This window comes from Xiphias gladius, chromosome 8 (genome assembly GCF_016859285.1).
Source record: "Xiphias gladius isolate SHS-SW01 ecotype Sanya breed wild chromosome 8, ASM1685928v1, whole genome shotgun sequence".
Taxonomy (NCBI): Eukaryota; Metazoa; Chordata; class Actinopteri; order Istiophoriformes; family Xiphiidae; genus Xiphias; species Xiphias gladius.
The window spans coordinates 11,066,379-11,088,356 of NC_053407.1; the positions used below are offsets into that span (position 1 = coordinate 11,066,379).

Genomic DNA, 21,978 nt, shown 5'->3' on the forward strand with positions numbered 1-21,978 from the left:
TTGTGTGTGGGAGAGACACTGGCTGAAATACAAAACAAACCTTCTCCAATCCTACATACCCACACAGACATGATTAAACTATGGCTATTTATAGTAATATACCGTATACAGAGCTGCTTCACAAGGGGCCCTATTTATGAACACACACTTTGGGGCTCAATAGCATTTGGGTGAATATAAATCCTTACAAATTCCTTATCTAATTTATTAAGTTTTTGCTGACTTAATACTCAAAAAGTAATTATTCAGAATTTTTTTTTTTTTTTTAGTTTCCTTAGCGTTTGGAGATGGGATGAATTGGGTGCACAGCTGTCTTATATTACTTTTTTGAATAAATAACTTTTCTCTTGTATCATATTTTCTTTTAACTTATTTTTTATGTCATTTCTTCTTTCCTCTGTAGTCTCGTGGATATTTGTTTTTAATTCGTTTTGAGGTTATAGGGTGGGCTGGTGGTGGTACAGGTAAGTTATCAAGAGAATGGTGGGAACGAGGGCTCGCTGTACGGTGCAGGTACACGCAGTATATATGACTATGTGATATCTGGCTGCAACTGCCCAGTGTGTATGTTTAAAGTATGCAGTAAAAGCAGTAAAAATGTGTTTGCTATTAAGCCAAATGAATACTTAATGTTTTGTACACTGCCCTTTGTTAATAAGAAATAAAAGACGTAATAACAGATTTGTGAGTGAAGCTTAATTTGCTCAAGCATTTTACCAACCAAATTCAAAATGGAACCAGCTATCTGAAAACAAACACTAATGAAGAGTGTAAGCCCATTACCATCTCTCTCTCACACACACACACACACACACACACACACACACACACACACACACACACACACACACACACACACACACACACACACACACACACACACACACACACAAAACTATCTACCCACCCATACAAAATGGGTCTAAATAGCTACCAAATGGTTCCGTTCCCTCATAGCTCATGGAAACATTTTCTTCCAAAAATAGTGCTGGGCTCTGCCTTGGGGCAGGGGCACTGACGCTGCTGCGACTCTGGCACAGTCAGTTTACACCGCAGAGCGGGGCGCGGCTGCCAGGTCCTGCACGGGCAGGAAAGGGTGGGGTGCTGGGCAGCGGGCGGCGGAGGAAGGTACAATCATAAATGGTGGGCCTTGTCTTGGATACCTGGTCAGTCAAACCAGAATGCATTAAAACTTCTTTGTTAAATCCGGAGTCAAGCTGGGAGACAAACTATAAAACTTAATTCTGTGTTTTTCCTCTTGATGAACACATTACCTCTGTTTTCCACAGGTCAACAGGCAGAGAAAACAAAAACATGTTAATCTGCACTTCTGTCTCCTCTCTTTACATACCGCAGGCGAAGCACCTTTTTTCTTCGTCCATTTCTCAAGGTATGGGATAGTAGCAGTAGATTAAAGTGACAGCAGTGGAAAACTCCACTGTTGACTGAGAGGCTACCGCGTGACAGGCTTCTTTCTCACAGCATATCCGTCATATCTGTGCTATTTCTCAATGGTTTGGTGTTTGGCATTGATGTCATTGTCCTATTTTTGACCACGGTGAGTGCGTGGGCAAGTGTGTGCACTTGTATGCTTGTTGTAAGGTGTTAAGAGCTGTGTAGCGGGTGTTGTGGTTTCTCAAAGTGTGGGTAATCAGGTTTTTCCAGCCTTCAGTATACACAAGGGGAATGAAGGCCTCTCTAAAAGCCAAGGGTTCTCACATAAAGACGGCACCCCGCCCTGACAGGGCAAACTAGTTATATAAACACTTACAGTTAGTCACCTCCCCTCTCTTAACATGGCATGAATAGGCCTCAATGTTACGATTATCCTTAACAAACTACTGTAGGGGTATGCCCTGCTTTATTGCACACAGTAGCAATTAACCACCTTTAGAGAAAAATGAAGCTACAACACATTTCTAAATACATGGCAGACATTTAAAAAAAGATTTGTCTGGTGACTTCAGAGTGATATGAGCCTGCGGTTTTCAGCTCCAGAGCTAGCCTTAGCATTGGAACTAATGGCCCGACTTTAAAGGCGGTCTCCTTTGGTAACGGTTTGATCACAGCAATCCATCTAGGAAGTGTGCGTGATGTGAATGTAATGATATTAGCAGACTTCAGATAGCAGCAAGACACACAGAAAGGACAACGGTGGCTTAAAAGTGAAGCTAAACCAAGTCTGTCCTCAATACATCTTCCGTTTGCCACTGTTCTGCTCGATGGTCTGATTTGATACAAACTAAACCTGATGCAGCAGCTACACTGGATGTGTCTGAAACAAATCAAAACATCTTAAGTGGAGACAACACCAAACATAAGGTGGGTTCTTTTGCCATTTTCGATCTCTGGAGTGCCACCTTTTTTCCTGGATCAAACTCTGTGCATCTTCTATATTAATCACGTTATCAACGAGTAGAGACAGTGGCTATTAGCAGTTTCCTGACAAATAAACAGACTATTTTTCCTGGTGTTTTTTTTCCCGGCACAAACAACAGCATGAAAAGGCAACAAATAATAAATAAACAGGGTGATTAGTTGTTATCTTGACTTAATCTGGCTCACATTTGTCTATGTAGGTAGGGATTGTAAGAAAAAAGCTCTTTAGTAAATTTACAGCTTGTTACAGTACATGAAAGCTGCATACTACACATTCCAAGATTGACTGTGTGGATTGTTCAAAGACAAAAATCAACGTGAGTGCACCCTGTGGGTTGCGACTCGTCCTTCGCTGACCGGGGAGGCATCCTTTGATTAATTAACCAATGGGTCACAAGATTTCTGATCAATAAACCAGTGGGGCTCAGCAAACGAGCGATTAACCAAACCAAAAGCGCTGGTGATAACTTACGTGTTGCAGGCTGTCATGGCTTGACAGGTGTCCCCAGTGCAGAACTCTGAGATGGTGCTGTACTGCAGGTTGATAAGGTTGAAGAATGTTGTCGCTGTAGCAAAGACGAGAGAGAGAGAGATCACAGCATGTTATTCAGTGTGTGTTGTCTGTTACTCAGGAATAAATCATAAAAAGGACACAAATACTTTTGTACGTCAGAGTGACGTGAAAGAATGATTAAAATGCTGCGAGAACAATAAAGTGGACTATTTGTGTCATGTCGTGTTCTCCTGTGGATGATGAGGAGACATCTACAGTAGTGTACATTGCCTTTTATCTGACACTGTGATCAGTGGGACACTCACAGTCACATGCACACACTAATCCATCGAGTCACCACATCCTTCAACAGTGTCTGTGAACTTTAGGGGAAAAAATAGGAGGTGGCTGCAACTTTGGCAAGTTTAAGTTGTTACTTCAGTCACTTAAAACTGATAACAGGTATTTCTGCCACGGTGGAAACTCCCTCACAGCCTGTTATTATGCAAAACAAAGCATTAGGCATAAGTTCTGTATGTTGGATGTATGCAGATAAGTGAAATCTTTCTGATATGACATTCCTTAAACTGTATGCCTTTCTTTGCTAATGTTGGCCCATCCTAATTATTAAATTATTTTCTCATGTTGAGTAGCTGCTACACAACTCCTACATAAAGAAAGCTGGGAGGTCTGGACACCACAGGCAACCCTTTAAAATGTTTTATGCAATAATGTTTAGGCTTCTGCATTGAGTGTCTCTGAGCAGCAGCTCTGCTGGTCTGGCTCCAATTTGTGAAAATAGGCCTCTGATTCTCCAAATGTCATGTTAAGTAAATAATCATATATCATGCCGTGGTGTATGAAATTACTTTCATTTTGATCCCTCCCAACTCAAAAGTCTTGGTTTTCTCATATGGAACACACCCAAATGACACAGTGTAAGTTGCACCATCCCACAGGACTCATTGCCTCTTTTCATGCCTGACAAAGTAGGCACCAAGTGGGGATACATGTGAAAGTCAGTGAAAGTCATGTTGATTTATACTTGTGGGCAAAATTAAATGGCTCCAATCATTATTGATTTGGTTAGAAAATGACTTAATCAAAATATCGTTAAGCCCTATCTTTGTGTTCAGGCAAATCCCAGTTAGTGGTGGATACAGGATGACACAGGCCAACTTCTCATGTTGAAAAACACATTAACACGTGAAAACGTGTCCCATCTGTTTTATATCAGAGTTTTATCAGCCCAAAATAAAAAGGAAAGAAGAATTTTTTTTTTGTTCCTTTTCCCCTCCATGCACCTGGATGGTTTGGACACGTAACCAAAACAAAGTCAGGGAGACAGTCAAAATAAAGAGCCTCGTGAGATCAATCAAGCAGCCAGGCCACAGTCAGTTTACTAAAATCCAGGAATGATGCTCATAATGACAACAATAAATTTCAATAAGAGTTCAAACACTTGTACCGAGACTAAAGCGAGCAGTAAACGATTTATGTTTAAGGAAGCGGTGTGTGGTGTTATTGGGAACGGGCTCAGTGTTGTGCCAGGCCTGGATCATGTGTATGGGCTTGGCTCTTCCAGCACCACTGGAACATCTTGTCGTCTTCAGATGACAAGTGCATACCGACTTGGAAAAACAATTCCTAACCCCTGAGGAAAATTTTACGCAAGTTGGAGCAAACACTGAGCTTTAAGGTATTTTAATGTCTCAAATAAGATAATAGGCCCCTCTCTCACATTTAACAATGACTGTGTTAAACTGCTTTTACAGGCCTAGTAATTAGAATAGTGGTTTCTGTTGGCTGTACAGGACATCAGCCTCAGGTTTGTGTCCAACTGTTTGAGCTCCTACTCCATATATCCTGTCATTAAATACCACCACAGTCAGAGTCACTCACTGTTGCTGGCTAGCCATTCGTTGAGGTCTATCTCTCTGGGCAGCACCACCAGCTCCTTGAGGTCAAAGTCCACCACACGGATTTTTGTGAACTCTGGCTCCAAGTACTGCTTTTTCTCTTCTGCTGGAGGCTTCTTTCCATTTGGCTTCGTCTTCGACTTCCTGAAACGCAGAAGAAAAAGAGGACAGGTTAAGGAGATGCAAAGGGCTTGATAAGGGTAATAAAAAAAGAAAGAAGAAAAAGCGAGATTTCAACAGTGCCCAGGAATGATGTAAATGGTAAATTTAATGTTTAATCGGACACTGTAAAGAATGAAAGGCAATGTAAGCTCTTTGCTGGGCTGCTGGCCTAAGAATTTTCTGGACAGGCCTAAATGATGCCACTGTAAAAACATCTAGTATCCAACCAGATATTCAAGTAGCGCCGGCAAAATGCTGAGCCATCACTGAATGTGGAGTACAGATCAGCACAAGTTGGTTCAGCAGACAAATTCCACTTAATGAACAGGGAGGTTTGTGTAAGTTATTTGGTATGCATTAAATGCACCATAAACGGAAAAGGCTACTTTCAGACAAAACCTTATATAGATATAGTGGCCGGAGCCACTAACCCAGAGATCTATAAAACATTGGCAGCTGAATCTCTAAACTCTCTAAATGAGATACAAATCACAAGCTTTCTGTGACTTTTGTGACACTGGATTCACAGCAACCTGAACAGACCAAACAAAGAGTCCTCTTGTAGCTGTACCTGACCCCTAATCCTGACCTCTGACCTCATGTTAGCTCTATAGCTTCCACACAGACAGCCTTCCCCAACGCCTTGTACTTCCACATGCTAGTTTTAGCATGGGGATGTCATATCACACCCTTCCTGCACTTCCAGGGCTGTAGCCTCTCCTCCCCCAGCCTCTGCTCTGAGTCTGTATCAGTGGAGGCAGTGCAATCTGGGGTCAAAGGCTGAAAGGCTTGATACAAGAGTGAGACAAATAATATGGGCCTAGTTGTCTGGGACCGTCAGCACAAAATATAGGTTTATGTAATCGACTGCAAAAAAATCTGTCTTCATCATGACTTTGACAGAACTATCAATTTGATCAGTATTTTGTATCTCATCCTGAAATGACTCCATCATCGTTCCCAACCTTTGCCCACATATTTATTTTGGTCCTTGTTGGCTCTGCTACTGTTGTTTAAGTTTGCGTAAGGACAGGGGAGTTTTAGTTTGCTCCCTGAATTTGCTTTTGTTGACCCTCATTTCTGCTCATCTTTCGCTCATCCCATCTATCTCCAGTTCTCATCCCTCCTCTCTCTACACCCTCTGTCTAAACACAATGACCCAGCCATGTGTTCTTGGCTCTCGCTTTTCCCCTTTCCTTCCTATTCACACTCCCAGATCCCCTGCCATTTCTGTAAGACGGCAGCTCTGGCTCCTGGACGGAGGAGGGCTCTTCTAACAGCACTAATGAAGAGGGATCATAAACACTATTTTCCAGCAGCAGTCAAAGCCCTTCTCACTTTCACATGGGCTCTACTGTGACTAACTGGAATTTACAGGAAAGAGGCAATGACTTTTTTTTTTTCAAAAAAAAAAAAAAAAAAGCAATACATTCACAGTATACATGTAGAAATATACTTGGAAAGAGAGAGGGGGGGGGTTGACACAGGCCCAGCTGATATCCATGGGAACTAATAAACACTTATAAAACATGACAAGACTGCGGAGCATGAGGCCTCTTGGCCAGGGCAGTGTTCAAAAGCCCTGTGCAGTTGAATTCCCCTCTCCAGGAAGTGTTACCCTAATTTCCACGTCAGCAAACAAGGGAAGGCAAGTCAACATGTGGATGCACACAGAGCCTGCAGCCCTTCGTAAATGTTTAAGATTGGCCCCTTTACATGTTGGCTGTCGTCGAATTTTACAGTCAGGAGAAATGCGTAGCTATAAACGGCCTCCTGAAGGAAGGGCACACACCTGCGGAATCACGTTCACAGACACACACAACGCTGCCCAAGCTTACATTTGTTGGGTAATGATTCATCAAGGTGTACGGCTCTTCCTATCAGGCAGTACTTTAGCTTGTTTTGGATCAATTTAAAAAACAAGGACCCCGCAGATTGCATTGCTGGCTAATTATTAATGACTGGCCAGTTTCTTTTTTCAACTCTTTTCTCCTGTTGCTCTGCTCTCTTTCTGACCCCCCCCCCCCCAAAGGTCTCATACTTGCCCTCTTTTCATCTTTTTCTGCCCTTTCCCTTCATCTTTCTGTCCTTAACTACTATCCTGCCCTATTGGCTTCCTTCTCAACTCACTCCCTGACTTCTACTCTCACTCACTTTTTAATAACTATTTCTTTTTTAAAATTAAAGCTCCTTCCCATGCTTGTTTTATAATTTCTTTCATTTCTCCTTATCTCTGTCTGCTTCCTCTCCCACTCAAAACAGACAAAAAAAAAAAAAAAAAAAAAACAACAAAAACCCCCCCCAAAAAACAAAACCTTCTTCCTGCTCATGAGGGCATGGACAGATTCATGTCGTCCATGTGGTTTTGCACTGTGAGCTACATGTTCCATCATGTGAAAGAGCTTTACTCGAGGAAAGATACCATCACCTCTCACAACTTTTCAAAGGCTTTGCTAAGCCCCTCAGAAAACTGTTCGGCTTCTGTGAAAGGTTCAAGTCGGTTTTTTCTTGCCCCCCCTAAAAACATTCTGTTTCACCGAGCTATTTCCTGCCTCTCTCCCTCTGTAATTTCATAATTTTCCATAAAAATGCCTTCTGCACTTCTTGTGAATATTTGTGTGGTAAGGGGAGGTGAAATTCTGGAGCCATTAGTTTATTTTAGGATAAAGAAAACTTCCTCTATGCCAGCACTCCTCCCCACATACGTACATAGTCTGTCATCACTAGAACACACACACAGACACACACACACACACACACACACACACACACACACACACACAGACACACAGCTTTTTCTGTTCTTGGTAAAGTTCTCCCAGGCAATTCTTTGCCATAAAAGGCAGCAGATGCATCTTTCTCTTCACCAGATCAGGGGTGGAGGGGAACTGAGGCCACGGCTAGGCACATGTCTCTGGGCCGGGGGGGGGGACACGACGACGACAGCCACGGCCTGCCTGGCACTAACAGGAACCAGGCTCAGGATCCAGAAAACCTGGTACTAAGAGCCATGAGAACATCACATGTGCAAAACTGATGTCTTTTGAACTGTTCAAACCCAAGTTGAGAGTAAGAAGCAGGAAGACAGACATGCTGATGTTTATCTAAAATAAAAACAAAAAGGAAATAGGGCTGTATAGCAAGGTGACATGGAGGTCAGTGCTGCTGAGCTGAGGACTGACTTACCTGACAGCTGTTCAATTCCGTCTGTTAGCCACTCTCTTACCCCTTTCACTTTTCCCAGCAACACTACCTCCCCCACCCTCTGGCCTTCTTCACTCACAACCTCTCCTCTTGTACAACACCCCAGTGCCTCACTTACACACTATGTCTCTCTCTCTCTCTCACACACACACACACACACACACACACACACACACACACACACACACACACACACACACCAACACACACACACACACACACACACACCAACACACACACACACACACACACACACACCTGTGCCTTCAAACACACACCAACACACACTCTTGACTCCGGTAGTAGCCCCCTCTCCCTTTTCAGGGCCAACCCAGCTGGTCACAACAGCTGCGTCACGAGCCTGATCCCACCAGAGACCTCGAGAAAGTCCAGAAGAAGTGAGTCCTGTCGTGTCTGAGAGAGTGTGTTTGTGCAAGCACGTGTGTCTACCAAGACTGTTCAGTCTTGATTTAAGTGTGTCAAAAATACATGCTTTGGCCTCACACTGGTGAATATATCGACTGCTGTGTGCTAGCTAACTGTGTGCTTGCAGAATACTGAATACACGTGGTTGTAAAATAAACTTTGTAAAAAGAGGAGCAGCCCTCTGGCAGGTACACAACAACCCTGTCTCATTACCAGAACCTGGTTCCAATTAATCTTGAAATCACTAGGGGCACCATTAAAGAGCTATGTTGGAGAATTAGTGTAAGTGCTTTCTCTAAAATACTACAATTTTCTACTAAAGAGGCTCTCTCACACTCACACACGCACGCACGCGCGCGCGCTTCGGCAGAGGATATGTTCAAACCATGCTGACTGATTTTTCCACAGTTAGTTATCAACTCAACATCAAATCATGAATTGATTCCATCAACACTGACAATCATGAAACCCATGGGGCTCAGGATTTTTTTATTGGTTTTTTGTGATTTGAACAAAACTAAACTCTGAAACCTGTTTAACAAAACTCATGTAATGACTTTCCCGTTAAGCCTGTGGCTCCTGCCAAGTCAGATATTGCACAACTGGTGCTTGAATTGGCCTTCTGAATCACAGAGGAATCTAACTATTGGCATATGGATGCAGTTAATGTGATCTGCAGGGGTGAACAACGCATGCAACCATCCAACAGTAACCACTAAGACATCTCTCTCAGACGGCTGCTTCTTAAAGAGTTCTGTAACTTTACGAAATGAACAATTTAGGTAGTGAAAAATTATCCCTGATCTAAAATCAAATGCACTGGCACTCCAACGCAAACACAATAAAGCTACAGGCAGAAAATAACTCAATTTTCATTGAGGAACTTCATTTTCAGCAGAGATAAAGAATACTGAAAACATCTCTAAGCAACAGGACATTTTCATTATCCCACAGACAACAATCAGAGCCGGTCCAAGGTGCAAAGGGATAATCTTCTTGTCCCCACTTGTCCCTAATACAGTGCTGTTTCACTGGAAAACAGCCTTAGTGTCTACGATAAGGATATGAGAGATAAAAATCCCCACAGGCAACAATCAGAGGTCTTCTACCCAGGAACACCAGAGAAATCAAACACTTCTACCTGACCTGACTTTCAAACAAATACCTGATAGGTTAGAGAAACAAATCAACCGAATGTCAGGAAGTTGCTACATACAACTGATTGTGGGCTTAATAGCATTCAAGATTAAAAGAAGTGCACTAAAACATCAATAGCAACAGGATATTGCTCCATTCTTTACCCAGAAGACTAGGACTGAGGGAATGAAGCTTCAGCTTCAACTTCAGTCAGGAGTATCGGTTTTCTCCAAGCCTGGCCTCCTGATCTATTTCAGGATTCAAATTGAATGGAGTCAATGGCTCTTTTCCCCAAAAAAACCACAGACAGAGGAGCTCAGGCAGTCTAAGCACACCAAAGCTAAACCACAGAAGCCATTACTGGGCTAAAAAGAGACTGAGTTAACGATGGACTAAACCAGAGATTCAGCTTTGCTGTGCTTAAGTGTGCAGAGTAACTGCTCTGAAAGAGCTGCTCCTGAAGTTTCGATGTAGTTTTAAAAGAGCATCAACACACAAATATTTGTCAGTTTTAGTTCTGGAGTGAGGAGATAAGAAGGAAAGAAAAACAAAGAAGGCCCAGCTGCCACAACTTAATCTGTAGCATCACCGGGGGTGTCAGATGCACTGTAAATCAGTAAATGAGAATTGTAGCCAGGGTGCAGGCCTAAACATGCGCGCACACACACACACACACACACACACACACACACACACTCACACACACACACACAATTCAACTACTGACCCTACCCCAGCAAAGTTCTGGTTACCTCCTCGTCCCCTTGTCATCCTGTGCTAAATCCTATTCAGTGGCTCTCAGGCCTGCAAAGTATGTAAAGACCCCCTGCCAGCACCATAATGGAGCCTCATCAACATCACAACGGTTCAGGCTGAGATAAGACGGAGCTGCTGGTTAAGCACTTGGCAAATGTAACCTTGTTGCGGGAGGGTTAGCTCTGACATTGATTTGGCTCGATAGGAACTGACTGATGTTGATGATATGACTGAAGACCTGAATGAGATTTCTGTACACTCTGGTCAATCCAATCAGTTTATCTGAATAGTTACTGACTCAAATAGTAAAACAAAGCGTGTGTATGTGTTATCTTTTTCAGTATTTATAGTATCTAGTATTCATACCTGCTTCCAAGCCAAGGCTATTCAATCATTCACTAGAGAGGGAAACAGGTTAAAAGTGGATCTATAAACAGGTCTGTGGCGCCCCCCAACCCCTAACTAAACCAAAAACTATGCATCCTTTTTAACTTTGATGAAGTGTTTATTGTTCGGTGTTTTCTCAAGACATCAGATTTGTGAAAACCCCCTTTTGTCCCTCCCAGGAAATTACATTTTCTTTGTAATTCCTTGGTAACCAGCTCATTACTTATGCAAGGTGGTCGAGTTCCCAGTAAAAAAGAAGCGGCAGAACTTGTCTGTACCTGTCACAGGTCCTGCCTCAGACATAACAACATACTGTACAATAACATTCTCTGCTGTGTTCATTACATCCTGCTTACAATCTGTTAAGGGATCCTAACATGGTGGACAATCTCCTCACTATCTCTCCACATCTTCACGGACAACAGTAGGTTTTGAGGCATGTGCCCTTTGGGCTGCTGCTTGAAAACACACCTGTCCCAAGACTTGAAAGGTAAGAGGAAACTTCATCAAAGTATTAACAGGACGGTCTGTCCCCTGGAGCAACACACTCATAATGAGTACATGTCTTCTTCACATGACACAGAAACAGTAAATACACAAATCTAAACTGGGTTAACAGTTGCATTATTCACATCTGCTGTGACATGGATATTTGTTGCATGAATCGCATTCATTCTACACGCAGACTAATCGTGACTAGGTTTGTGTAACTCTGTATGACACACTACCTCACCATTAACACTCCTATTTGGTTCATGCATTCTTAACATCTTACTTCTGCTTGGTTGTATTATGGCTTTTTGATAACCGCTAAAATAATTGATGTAATACTTAATTTACCTTTCATACATAAATGTATGTCAAAATGCTTTCTTTCAAGAGAAGACAGTATGTTAAGAGAAAAAAATAACAGAAGAGCAAATAGACAATCAGATGCGTATATTTTGAGTTCTAGTCTTCATTATATATTTAGTCTGTTTCCTCCAAATAACAGTTACAGAGTGAAGGGGATGCTCTGAGATAGGATTCAGTTAGGATTAAGAGGTTTGCTCTACTTAACCCTGACAACAATTTGGTCTTTTTACTATCCTCACTAATTACGAAAAAGTTTTGATAAAGAAAAAAAATCAGCACTGTAATTTAAAAAGAATATCCTCTTTAAGATGTTAAAACGTTAAACCGGCGTCTTAAATCATTTATTAGACGAGACGAGCAGCCAGTGTCACGTTTCGCTTGCTCTTGTTGAGTCTTGTTACTGAGAGCTGCAGGAGGAGGAATGAGGCGTTCAGGCTCCACGTCCCCTATCACCACCGGCGGGCAAATGGCCGTGGCCCCGGAGCCAGAGGGTCCCAATACTTGTGTAATTGCTGCTGAGGGGAGACAATTACTTATCTCTCCTGTCGTGATATAGGGGCACAATAAAACAGATCTAAACGCAGGCTACTGACTTGGGTCGGGGACACAACGCAGCTTCACGTTTTTTCAACTTGTAGTCTCTTGTTAGTCAATGGACGTCTGTAACACTGTAATAAACGTGCTGAAGATGGAAGTACGACGTCGGCCAAACGACTCCCGACCGGATGATGCAAACGTGCAGTGGACGAGGTTTTTAGCCTCTGAGAAAGCAGCAGCACAGGACATATTAACAAAAGTAAATCATTATTCACTCGGACTTTACGGCTCTATTTGGGCCCGTCGCAGCTTCATTGAAATATTTTTAAAAAGTCACATTTACGGCACAGGCCGAGGTTCTTGGCAGATGCTATTTTACGTTGTCAAGTTAAAATAAGCGCCGAGTTTTACCTTAGTACTTTCCCGACTGCCTGAAGCACCATTTTGCAACTTAGTCCGTTTTTGGAGTTTCTCTGAGAGTGCATGTCCGTCTTATCTCCAGAAAAGGAGCAATAATCTCCGAGCATAGTTTAAAACATGAAGGTATGATGCCAGAATGCACCCCCTTTCAGATTATTCAGTTGTTGTGTGTCCGAATCACACCAGGATTTGATCTGTGCGTAAGTCACTGCGCTGCGAAAAAAGGAAAACTTGATGAAGACTTTATAAGAGGCCTGCCTCCTCCGCCCCTGTCGTCCAATCAGAGCAGGCGAGAGGGCCTGATGGGCGGGCTTTGGTGACGTCAAAGTCTGCCCATGTGGACGTGGTACGTGCTTTTCCCCTGAAGTGTAGTTACAATGTAGCGACAGGTGGTCGGCTACTAAACTGTGGACTACAATTAAGTAAAAAAAAAAAGGTGTTGCTACATTTTCTATGTAATAGAGCAGGTTCACACAAGCATGACCTTTTAAGTGACAAAAAATTAATATCAGCAGCCCAGAGACAGAAGAATAGTGATACATTATTCATAATCTATCAATTTATCAGCCTTTACATCATATATATATATATACACACACACACACACACACACACACACACACACACACACACACACACACACACACACACACACACACACACACACACACACACACACACAGACATACCTATAGAAAAACAGCTAAATAAAAGCTGTCATCTAGTATACTCACAAAGAATACATTATTATCAAACTGAGTAAACTCCATCTACTAATTATTAAGAGAAAATGAGGAACTTAGTGTTAGTTAAAAGCCAAGTTTTCAGTTGTAGCCCCTTGTCCAGATTTCAGATTTGGCAATAAAACAACAATGAATGAAACAAGTACAATCAGAAGAGAAGAAAGCTGGCAAAACATTAAGCAGCTGAAAGGAATTCTATGTCAGCCTCAAAGCCTGGGATAAGTGAGTTTTAGCAGGTTTACTACTACATTGCAACTTACACACAACCTGCCTTTAAAAGTGTGTAAAGTGTCACTTCTTTCAGTGTGAGGAACGGTGCCAGGCTAAGCACAGCATGAATGCTCAGACTGTGGGCCAACATTCCTCCTGCTGATTCCAAGCTTCACCTGGAGTCCAACTATGACAGGCCGGCAGCAGTCAGGCATGTTCAAACATGACGGCCGAAGCTGAACAACCAGTGAGGGAATCAAACAAAGCCTGTTTGAGAGCCAAAGGCAGATTCATAAGAATATCTAGAGGTTTTCTTTGCGTGTCTGGGGGCAAGGTTTCGCCTGAAGAATTGTTGGAAACAAATAATTTTATAAGTTTCATATTATGGACATGATTTAAAGCATGACTAAAATGTAATTTCTAATTAAACTGTCAATGGAGAGCTGAGCCAACAACACTTAAGTACAAAATAAACAAGAGGAAGTGAACGAGAAGATTACAATTATTGTTAAGGAGCTATCATTTCCTTGCCCTTCTTCCCTCTAATCATCGCCTCTCAACAAATGTCCTCTCGATTCCCCCTTCTATTGTTCTCTTCACACATTTCTCCTCCCTTTCTTGGTTTGTTTTTACTCACTTCTCCCTGTCATTGTCTCTCCCTCTCTTGAACAAGTCTGTTTTTCCCCTGTCTCCTCAGACAAAAACTTGTGGGGCCACGGTGGAGCTGCAGATGTGAGAAATACTGGACCAGCTGGCTGCTGCAGCATGGACACACACAAACACATATTAATCTGTGGGGATCTGTGGAGCTCTGTGTATATGGGTGGGGGCAAGTAGTCGTGAGATGAAGATAGAAGAGATTGTGAGGGTGTGTGAGAGGACTGTGCCTATGTGTGTATGTATGTGAGCGTGTAGTTTGTGTCTGCAAAGGTGTGTGGAGCTTCTGCAGACATCCCAGTGGAGCATGTTTATTGTGGACTGTTGGACCCTCTGACGTGCCGCTTGTTTATGTTTAAAAGCCCCTATGTGATCCAAAGAAACCATCTAAAAGAATGAAAGGGACACAGGGTCTGGCAGGCGCCTCTCTGCACCCTCATCCTGAATGACTGACTGCCTTCCTGCTTACCAGACTAGGACTACACACTGGACTGGGGCTTGGTGGGTGGAGTTGGTTGATGCAGAGGTCCCCGTGAGTGTGGCTGTGGTAGCAGTGGTGAGGAGCAGGGGAGAGGGAGAGAGACCAGAACAGGGCCCTGACTTTTTCCCTGGTGCTAAATATAGCATCAGCCTGCCTGGCCTGGGCTGGCCCATAAAGAATACAGAGAACAGTGCAAAGATGGGAGGGGAGCTGGAACGTGCCATATGTATGTACGATGTGTGTAAGTGTGTGGTCATGCATAAATGAGTTGGCGACTTAATTAGAGACGGTCTAAGCAGGCGAGAGACTGCTGGGGAGCTGGGGAGAGCATACAAAGACCTGTAACTAGGTGTGTGGGTGTGGGGGAGGTTTGTGGTGGGCCTATGGTTGTTGTGTTTTATAGTGAGAGCTTAGTATTTTATCTCAATACTTTTTTGATACCAACTGTAATGTGTCTTCAGCACAGAGTATTTAAAACTGTACTGCCAACTTAAATCAAATTTCTGGTCAAATTTGTAATCTTGTTTACATATTGTTTGTTTTATTTCTGCCAAGCTGATGCATGGCCGCTTGTGTTTAGATTACATTTAACATTTAGAACATTTTTTGGCCTCTTGTTAAATCAAAGAGAGTTTTGAAAAAAATAAAAATAAATAAAATACATGCTCATAATCCTTAAAGTAAGGCATCTATAATGCTTATACTGGTGCCTGTGCTTAAACTCTGGTATCATGCTGGCACTAGTGTCAAAAAATTTAAAACAAAAAGCCAGCTCTCTATATATAGTATAGTCTATCATACATACAGCATATAAAGTGATATGTGATATACTACAGTGTAATACTGCTGTTAAACTGATACATGTACTCGTGCACTACTTGTGACCACCCAAGAGAAAACACTGTTGCTATAATGGAAATCCCATGCTCAGGGAACTTTCCATTCATTTGCTTCTGACTATTGGATCAGTGCAGTCACTGAAAATAGAAGACATCCATTGAGATCACTTGGGCTTGGCCTGGACCTGGGCCTCTACATTCAGTGGTCCGTTAGTGTGGACAATGTGATTTAAAGAATCAGCCATGAAAGTTAAAGAGCAGGTGGCTCTTAACTTAAAGTGGCCTTTTCCTTGGTTAAAAAGGTCATATGCAGTCACACCTGGAGTTTGTCATGTTATGTGAGCTGCAAGCTAACAGAGCAGGTGGAAGACAGAGACAGTGCCAATGAGCTGCACAAGTTAGACCCCTCTTATGCAACATCGGACATGGATGGAAACCAACGGCCACATTCCATCGCCTGGCAGACAGAGGTTTACTCTTTCTTCTGTGCTAACATCAGTCACCTTCCCTTCCACTATGCAGACAAGACATGGCATCAGTTTCTGGGGAGCATTGAGGATCTTTTTAACTGTAAAGGAGATGTAATTTATGTAAAAAAAAACAAAAAACAAAAAACAAAAAACAGCCATTTTCAGTTTTAAAGTAACATACAACACCATGAACGTGTCTAGAGACTGAACCACTTGCAGTCTGACTTTTATCAGTACTAACAAGCAGATTCAAGTACGCCAACCTAATAAAAAAAAACAAAACAACTGACCCGGGAGATACATACAGTCAAAACCCAGATTTTGTGACTGATGGATTTGTTAAGCCTTAATCTGATGATTGAAGAAATAAAAATAAGCACAATAACTAAAGCAATAACTGATTAAACCAACAGATAACTCAATGAAAATAAAGACGGGGTGGGGGGTCAAAACATTAACAGTAATTCAAAACATTACAGTGTTGGTGTCATAACGCAACTGTTAGGAGGCGGTCATATGCTGAAAAAAATATGTTGCATTAGTATGTCAGGAACAAAGGTGCTCCAAGATTTAACCATCTACCGATATAGGTAAGACACACTGGACTGTTAAGACTATGACACAACTGACATAAAAACATTAAAACTTATTCAAATGAGTGGGACATTTTGGACAAAGGGAGTTAGCCTGCAGCGCTCCCTTCACTGAGAGACGGATGGCTGGCCCAACAGGTTGGGTTTGAAAGTCAGCGGACATTCCACCTATTTGAGACAAAGAAAACACTGATTCCAGGCCAGCAGTAAATGAGTCACAACCACAGCAGATGTGCCTTGGGGCTTGGCAACAGCTCAGACCCGTCCCTGCCAGAGCGAATCTCCAGCCAATCACAGCTGAGATCAAAATGACAGACGGGTCAGTTGCCCAACCGTGTTAAAACCGAAATGAATAAATAAAAATCAAGTTGCTCTGTAAGACCTTCAGTTGGTGTACGTTCTGGGTGTGTGGGAGTGTGTAGTGTGTTTAGGTAAGGTCTTAGCCAGTGAAAACAGCGCAGACTGAAGGTCTTTAGTGCCTGGGGGTTTTCTATAGGCCCGGATAAAGGTCAGCAGGGCCAGGAGACACTTCGCACACTGAACCCAGCGACCTGTCCTCCAATACAAGCCCTCTTCAATTTGACAAAAGAGTGCCGTGTTTGCTGCCACAGCTAGAAAAATGTAAAATATAACAAAAATGCATCATCTGTCTACCACACTCTCCTTCTGAAAAAATAAAGAACTGATCCTAGAACAAGCAAATCAGCCAAACAAGGTCTCAGAACCAACTTCACATTACAAAACTCTGCAGATAAATGTACTGTGTGTACTGCATGAAACACTGAGAATATGTGGCCCGTATGAAGTGTTTGTAGAGTGTATGTCTGTGCATGTGCAGACAAAACCTGGACCAGAATAAGTAGCATCAAACCTGGCAAAGTAGCAGTGTATTAGAGCCTACCTCTCACACCTCCGCTCTACAGGGCACTCTAGGTATATGCACAGTGCATTAACCACCAATGCTATTGTAACTGCTGTCATAGCTTTGTTAATAGACAATGCATGCCATTTTAGATGTCAAATTTATGTATTGAGCCCTTTAAAAAAGGTCTAACCAGTTCTTGACCATCCGTTTTTCTTTGACCTATTCTCTCCTTTCCACCATCAAGACCTTGAAGTCCTCTTTATCTCTTTCCATGTGCGCTCTTTTTCTCCCTGGCTTCATCTCTCTTTTGCTCTGCATTCCTGTAGGGGAAGGGCTGCATGCAAAGACATGCCATTGCTCTCTGCATACACAGCCTGGCTAAACACAGAAGAGAAGGGGAAAGCTGAGGAGAAATAGCAACTTGAAGAGTGAACTTCAGGACGTCAAGAGCAGGATAGCTCTCAGTTTGGTTTGACTTGGCTTTTCTTGTTTGGGAGGTAGATGCGTGCGCCTCATGGGCAAACATATTAGGGTTCAACTTCATGCTCCGTTTTACAGCGGCATTGGCACAAAGGAAAAATACTTACCTGCCAGATTGCCAGTGCATTCTTAATCCAATTAGAAGTCAAGTTAGTTTGGATTTGGATAACTCCTGCAAATGTTCTGGCAATGGAGTGATTTCAATAGGATGTTTGAAAGGAAGAGACAGTGGCCAAGTATGTTTGAAAGACAGATGGCCATGTTCTGACTAGTTTATGACAGAGGGAAGTGAGGGCTTTAGCAAGATGGAAGACAGGAGATGAGAAATACCAGACTTATGTCCAGACATTTATAAATTACGATCTCCATGGATACTGCTTAGATTAACCACTATCACATCAGCAGGGATGGGTCAGAATGGAATATGAGGAGTAGACAGAGATAAAATTGGAGAAGGCAATGGGCTAAGAGGAAGGAAGTGAGAACATAGGAGTAGTTAAGATTAGTTAATTAAGAGGGGTGAACAGAGGGCACCAGAGAGAGAGAGCGGGTCAGAGTACCAACAGAACTTTGGTTGAGAGGAGAGGAGTGAAAGAGTTTGGCTCAGTGTGGGAGGTTGTTACAGCATGCCCTGGGCCGCCCACTACACTCCTCCTCCCTACATTCTTTAACGGGGGAGAGTCTCTATCCATCCCATAGTTCGCCACCTGGGCAGCCAAACACCTGTCAAGTATAAGAGCACACACACACACACACACACACACACACCGAGAAAGGTACCTGTGAGTCCCGGGACTCAGGTGCAAGGTCAGCTATGATGTAATGCTCAACAAACTGACAAGGTGACAAGGTTACAGATTAGCGATCTATGTGGAGGAGAGACAGGTGAGGTAGCTGACCTGTGGAATAACCTGTGACATGCTGCTACATCGCAAGTGCTCGTAGCTGAGCCACAATGTGACATTGTCCTCAGGCCTGCAGGCAAAAGGGGAATTGTAATGAGGCTTCCTGTCCTCGTAATGGCTGCAGGTCCTTGGCAGGGTTACTCCATCATCAGTGTCATGAGATTAATCACATGACCAAAGGAATGAGGCACAAAGACAGTATGGGAAAGTGGGGGTACTGTGCACTTATAATGACTTATACCTGGTAACAGAGGAGCGAGAGAACCCATCACTGCAAGGTAATGAGAAGACACAAGAATACCAGCACAGCTTATAACCAAATGTCCCTAAAGTGTTCGAATTTATAGCTTTCATGATATTGGAGTTATTATAGTTGCACATAAGTGAAGGTGTATGCATGTGTTATGCCTTCCGCTTTGCTGGAGGAAATAGAACAGCTTCCCCAAAGGCTACAAGTCTTCCTAGACCTCTAATAAACCTAAAAAAAGGAAAAGAATGTGGCTTTTCCTTGGCAAAATATGATAACCTTGGCACTGAGGCTAGGACACACACATACACACACACAAAACTTGTTGATCTCCCAACTGCAGATAAAATTCAGAACATTTCTGAACCAAACCAAAACATTACCTACAGATTACAGCTCCAATGTAACACAACAGTGCGTAGGGTGGTTTGGCTGTAGTTCTGGGCATGTGATAGAGGAACATTCCTTGTTTTACACACACACACACACACACACACACACACACACACACACACACACACACACACACACACACAGGGATATGAATCAGGTGTGAAAGCAACACTGCCACCTGCTGGCAAAAAATGTAGGTGTGCAGAGCTTTCACATCAGGTAGGTGAAGTCAAATATAAAAGCTTTTCATGCCTGGAAGGCAGCAACATGACTGGAGAGAAGTTCAGACACAATTACAGCTCTTTTTTTACCCTTTTTCTTTTTTCATTTGAGTAAAGAGAAAGCTGAGAGTGGGCTACATTACCACATACAGTAACCACCCTTGGAAAAGGCCTCTGAGTGCAGACATCGTCTGAAACTTACACGACCTCACAGCTAGACTGAGTTTTCCATTCCACTTTTCCCTTACAGGTTTTATAACAAGGGTGTGGATGGTCTGTGTGTTTTTGGTGACACTTGAAACCAAACTGGGACTGTGCTGACTTTGTAGAGGCCAGCATCATTTGAAGACTTTAAAACTTACAAAGTTACTTTCCACTACTGCCAGTGTGGTTGAGCTATAATGAGGAACAACAAAAGAATGTTAAGAGTGAAAAATAAAGACACAGGGAGCAATAGTATGGCAGCTTTTCAGTGAAACCACTGAACGAGTAGAGGTGAGGTTTAGGGCAAGAAGAGGGGAGTTTGTGACATAAAGAAGAGGTGCAAGGTGAAAACGGGGCGAGCTTTGGTCAAACATATGCTACTGTTTGCTACAGAGCACAAGAGGCAGCCTTTGTCTTTGCGAGAGTTGTAGAGAATAAGCTGGAGGAGGCTTTATAGAGGAGAAAGACCGTCATGGTATACAGGGATAGATGGAGGAAGTGAAGAGGAGGTGGCAGTAAAAGGATTGAGGTAGCGCCCATGTTTTTGCACAGGATGCTGGTATGTGGGGCGGAGCATGATGGAGTTGGCTATTGGGCTTTAGTGTGAACAGAGCTCTCTTTTCATGGTTGTAAGAAGAAAAAAGTAAAAATAAAAAACGACAAAACCAGAGAGCAATGCCAGCATGGATTTCAAGGTCTGTCTGAGGGAAAGAAGCCCTCAGTTAAAGCAGCAAAGAGTGGATAAGTAGAAAGTGTACAACACACTCAGAGTACATCAGCTCTGACAGGCCAGAAGGTGTAGCGCAAAATCAGACTCAACTAAAACGGTTGAGCAGCAAAGTCGACGAGAAGGCTCTCGGGGAGATCGGACAGAACAGAGATAAAAAAGACAGCTCTGTAGGGATGGCTGTTAAGTCTTAAAAGCAAATGATGCAGAGATAAAAAGGAGGGTGTGGGCTTCGTGCACACATTTTGGGTGGCTTTTTGTTTCCTGCTCCAAGGCTGTGCAAGCCTGCCCTGATCCAGCTCATTAACTCCTAAGTAGGGGCATTTAGTCACAGATTTCCTACCGTGGGGAATGTGGATGCATATAAACTATAGTGCTTCCCAGAACGAACACACCAACACACACAGACTAAAATGTACAGAATGTTCCATTAACATGGAAACGTAAGATAGAGTAGGTGGCAATGATGGCCTGGCAAACCACACACGACACTACGGAGGGGAATGAGTGACCGATCGATGTTGAGCAGCCAGTTCATCACGGCTTGAGTGACTGTGTCGACATATTCTACGTATCACTCTGACCAAAACTGAGCGTGTTATATAAAATGAGGTCAGCTATGAAAAAAAAAGGTTTAAAATATGTGCTACCTAAAGACAGGTACAGCACAGCATCATCCTGAAGCCAAGATGGATATAAATCAAAGAAGCCATCATGTCAGCAGAAATGATAACGATTTAAAAACCAGCTGATACGATCAACATGCTGCCCTAAAGAGCACCAGTCAAATCACATTAGTCTGCTTCTTAACAGACACTCGCCTGTTTCTAGGTATATTACATAACGCGTGGTGCGACTCCGCATTCCCTCGGCCTCTGAGACGCAAAAAAAACCAAAACAGACAGACATGGGAGATGAAAGGAGAGGTTTGGGGGACCCCTTTCCTGGGGGAAAGGTCTCCATTTCTTGCATCAGCAGACACTGAGCACAACTCCACCAGACTGTCTGGCATGTGAGCGGACAGCAACGCTGGAGTTTGATTTGTTGTTTCGCCCCGGCCAATGCCCTGCTTGTCTTTTAACCCTGAGAACATGGAATGAACTGACCTGGTCTAAACTCGCTGAGCTGGAGGATCTTAGGCCGCTGTATTCTCATGGAGATTTGAATAATATTCTACGAAATGTACCCATTTTTCATATTATAACCAATAAAAAGTGTGTTTTGTGAGGTTAATTTAACTTTTGCACATTTGTCACTACCATTCTATA

General features: G+C 42.9%; 1 protein-coding gene across 4 annotated transcripts in view; it reads right to left on the reverse strand.

The window, feature by feature from the left end:
• Positions 1-21,978, reverse strand: part of mob2a (MOB kinase activator 2a) — a 63,187-nt gene that overhangs the window by 3,960 nt on the left and 37,249 nt on the right. For 3 of the 4 annotated variants that reach the window (XM_040133940.1, XM_040133938.1, XM_040133939.1), the window contains exons 2-3: positions 4,775-4,935; positions 2,852-2,945 (exon numbers count right to left, since the gene is read on the reverse strand). In XM_040133940.1, the coding sequence (XP_039989874.1) occupies positions 2,852-2,945; positions 4,775-4,935 (255 nt within the window). Of the gene's footprint in view, positions 1-2,851; positions 2,946-4,774; positions 4,936-12,666; positions 12,871-21,978 lie in introns of those variants that run through there. The other variant, XM_040133937.1, reaches the window with a different exon arrangement.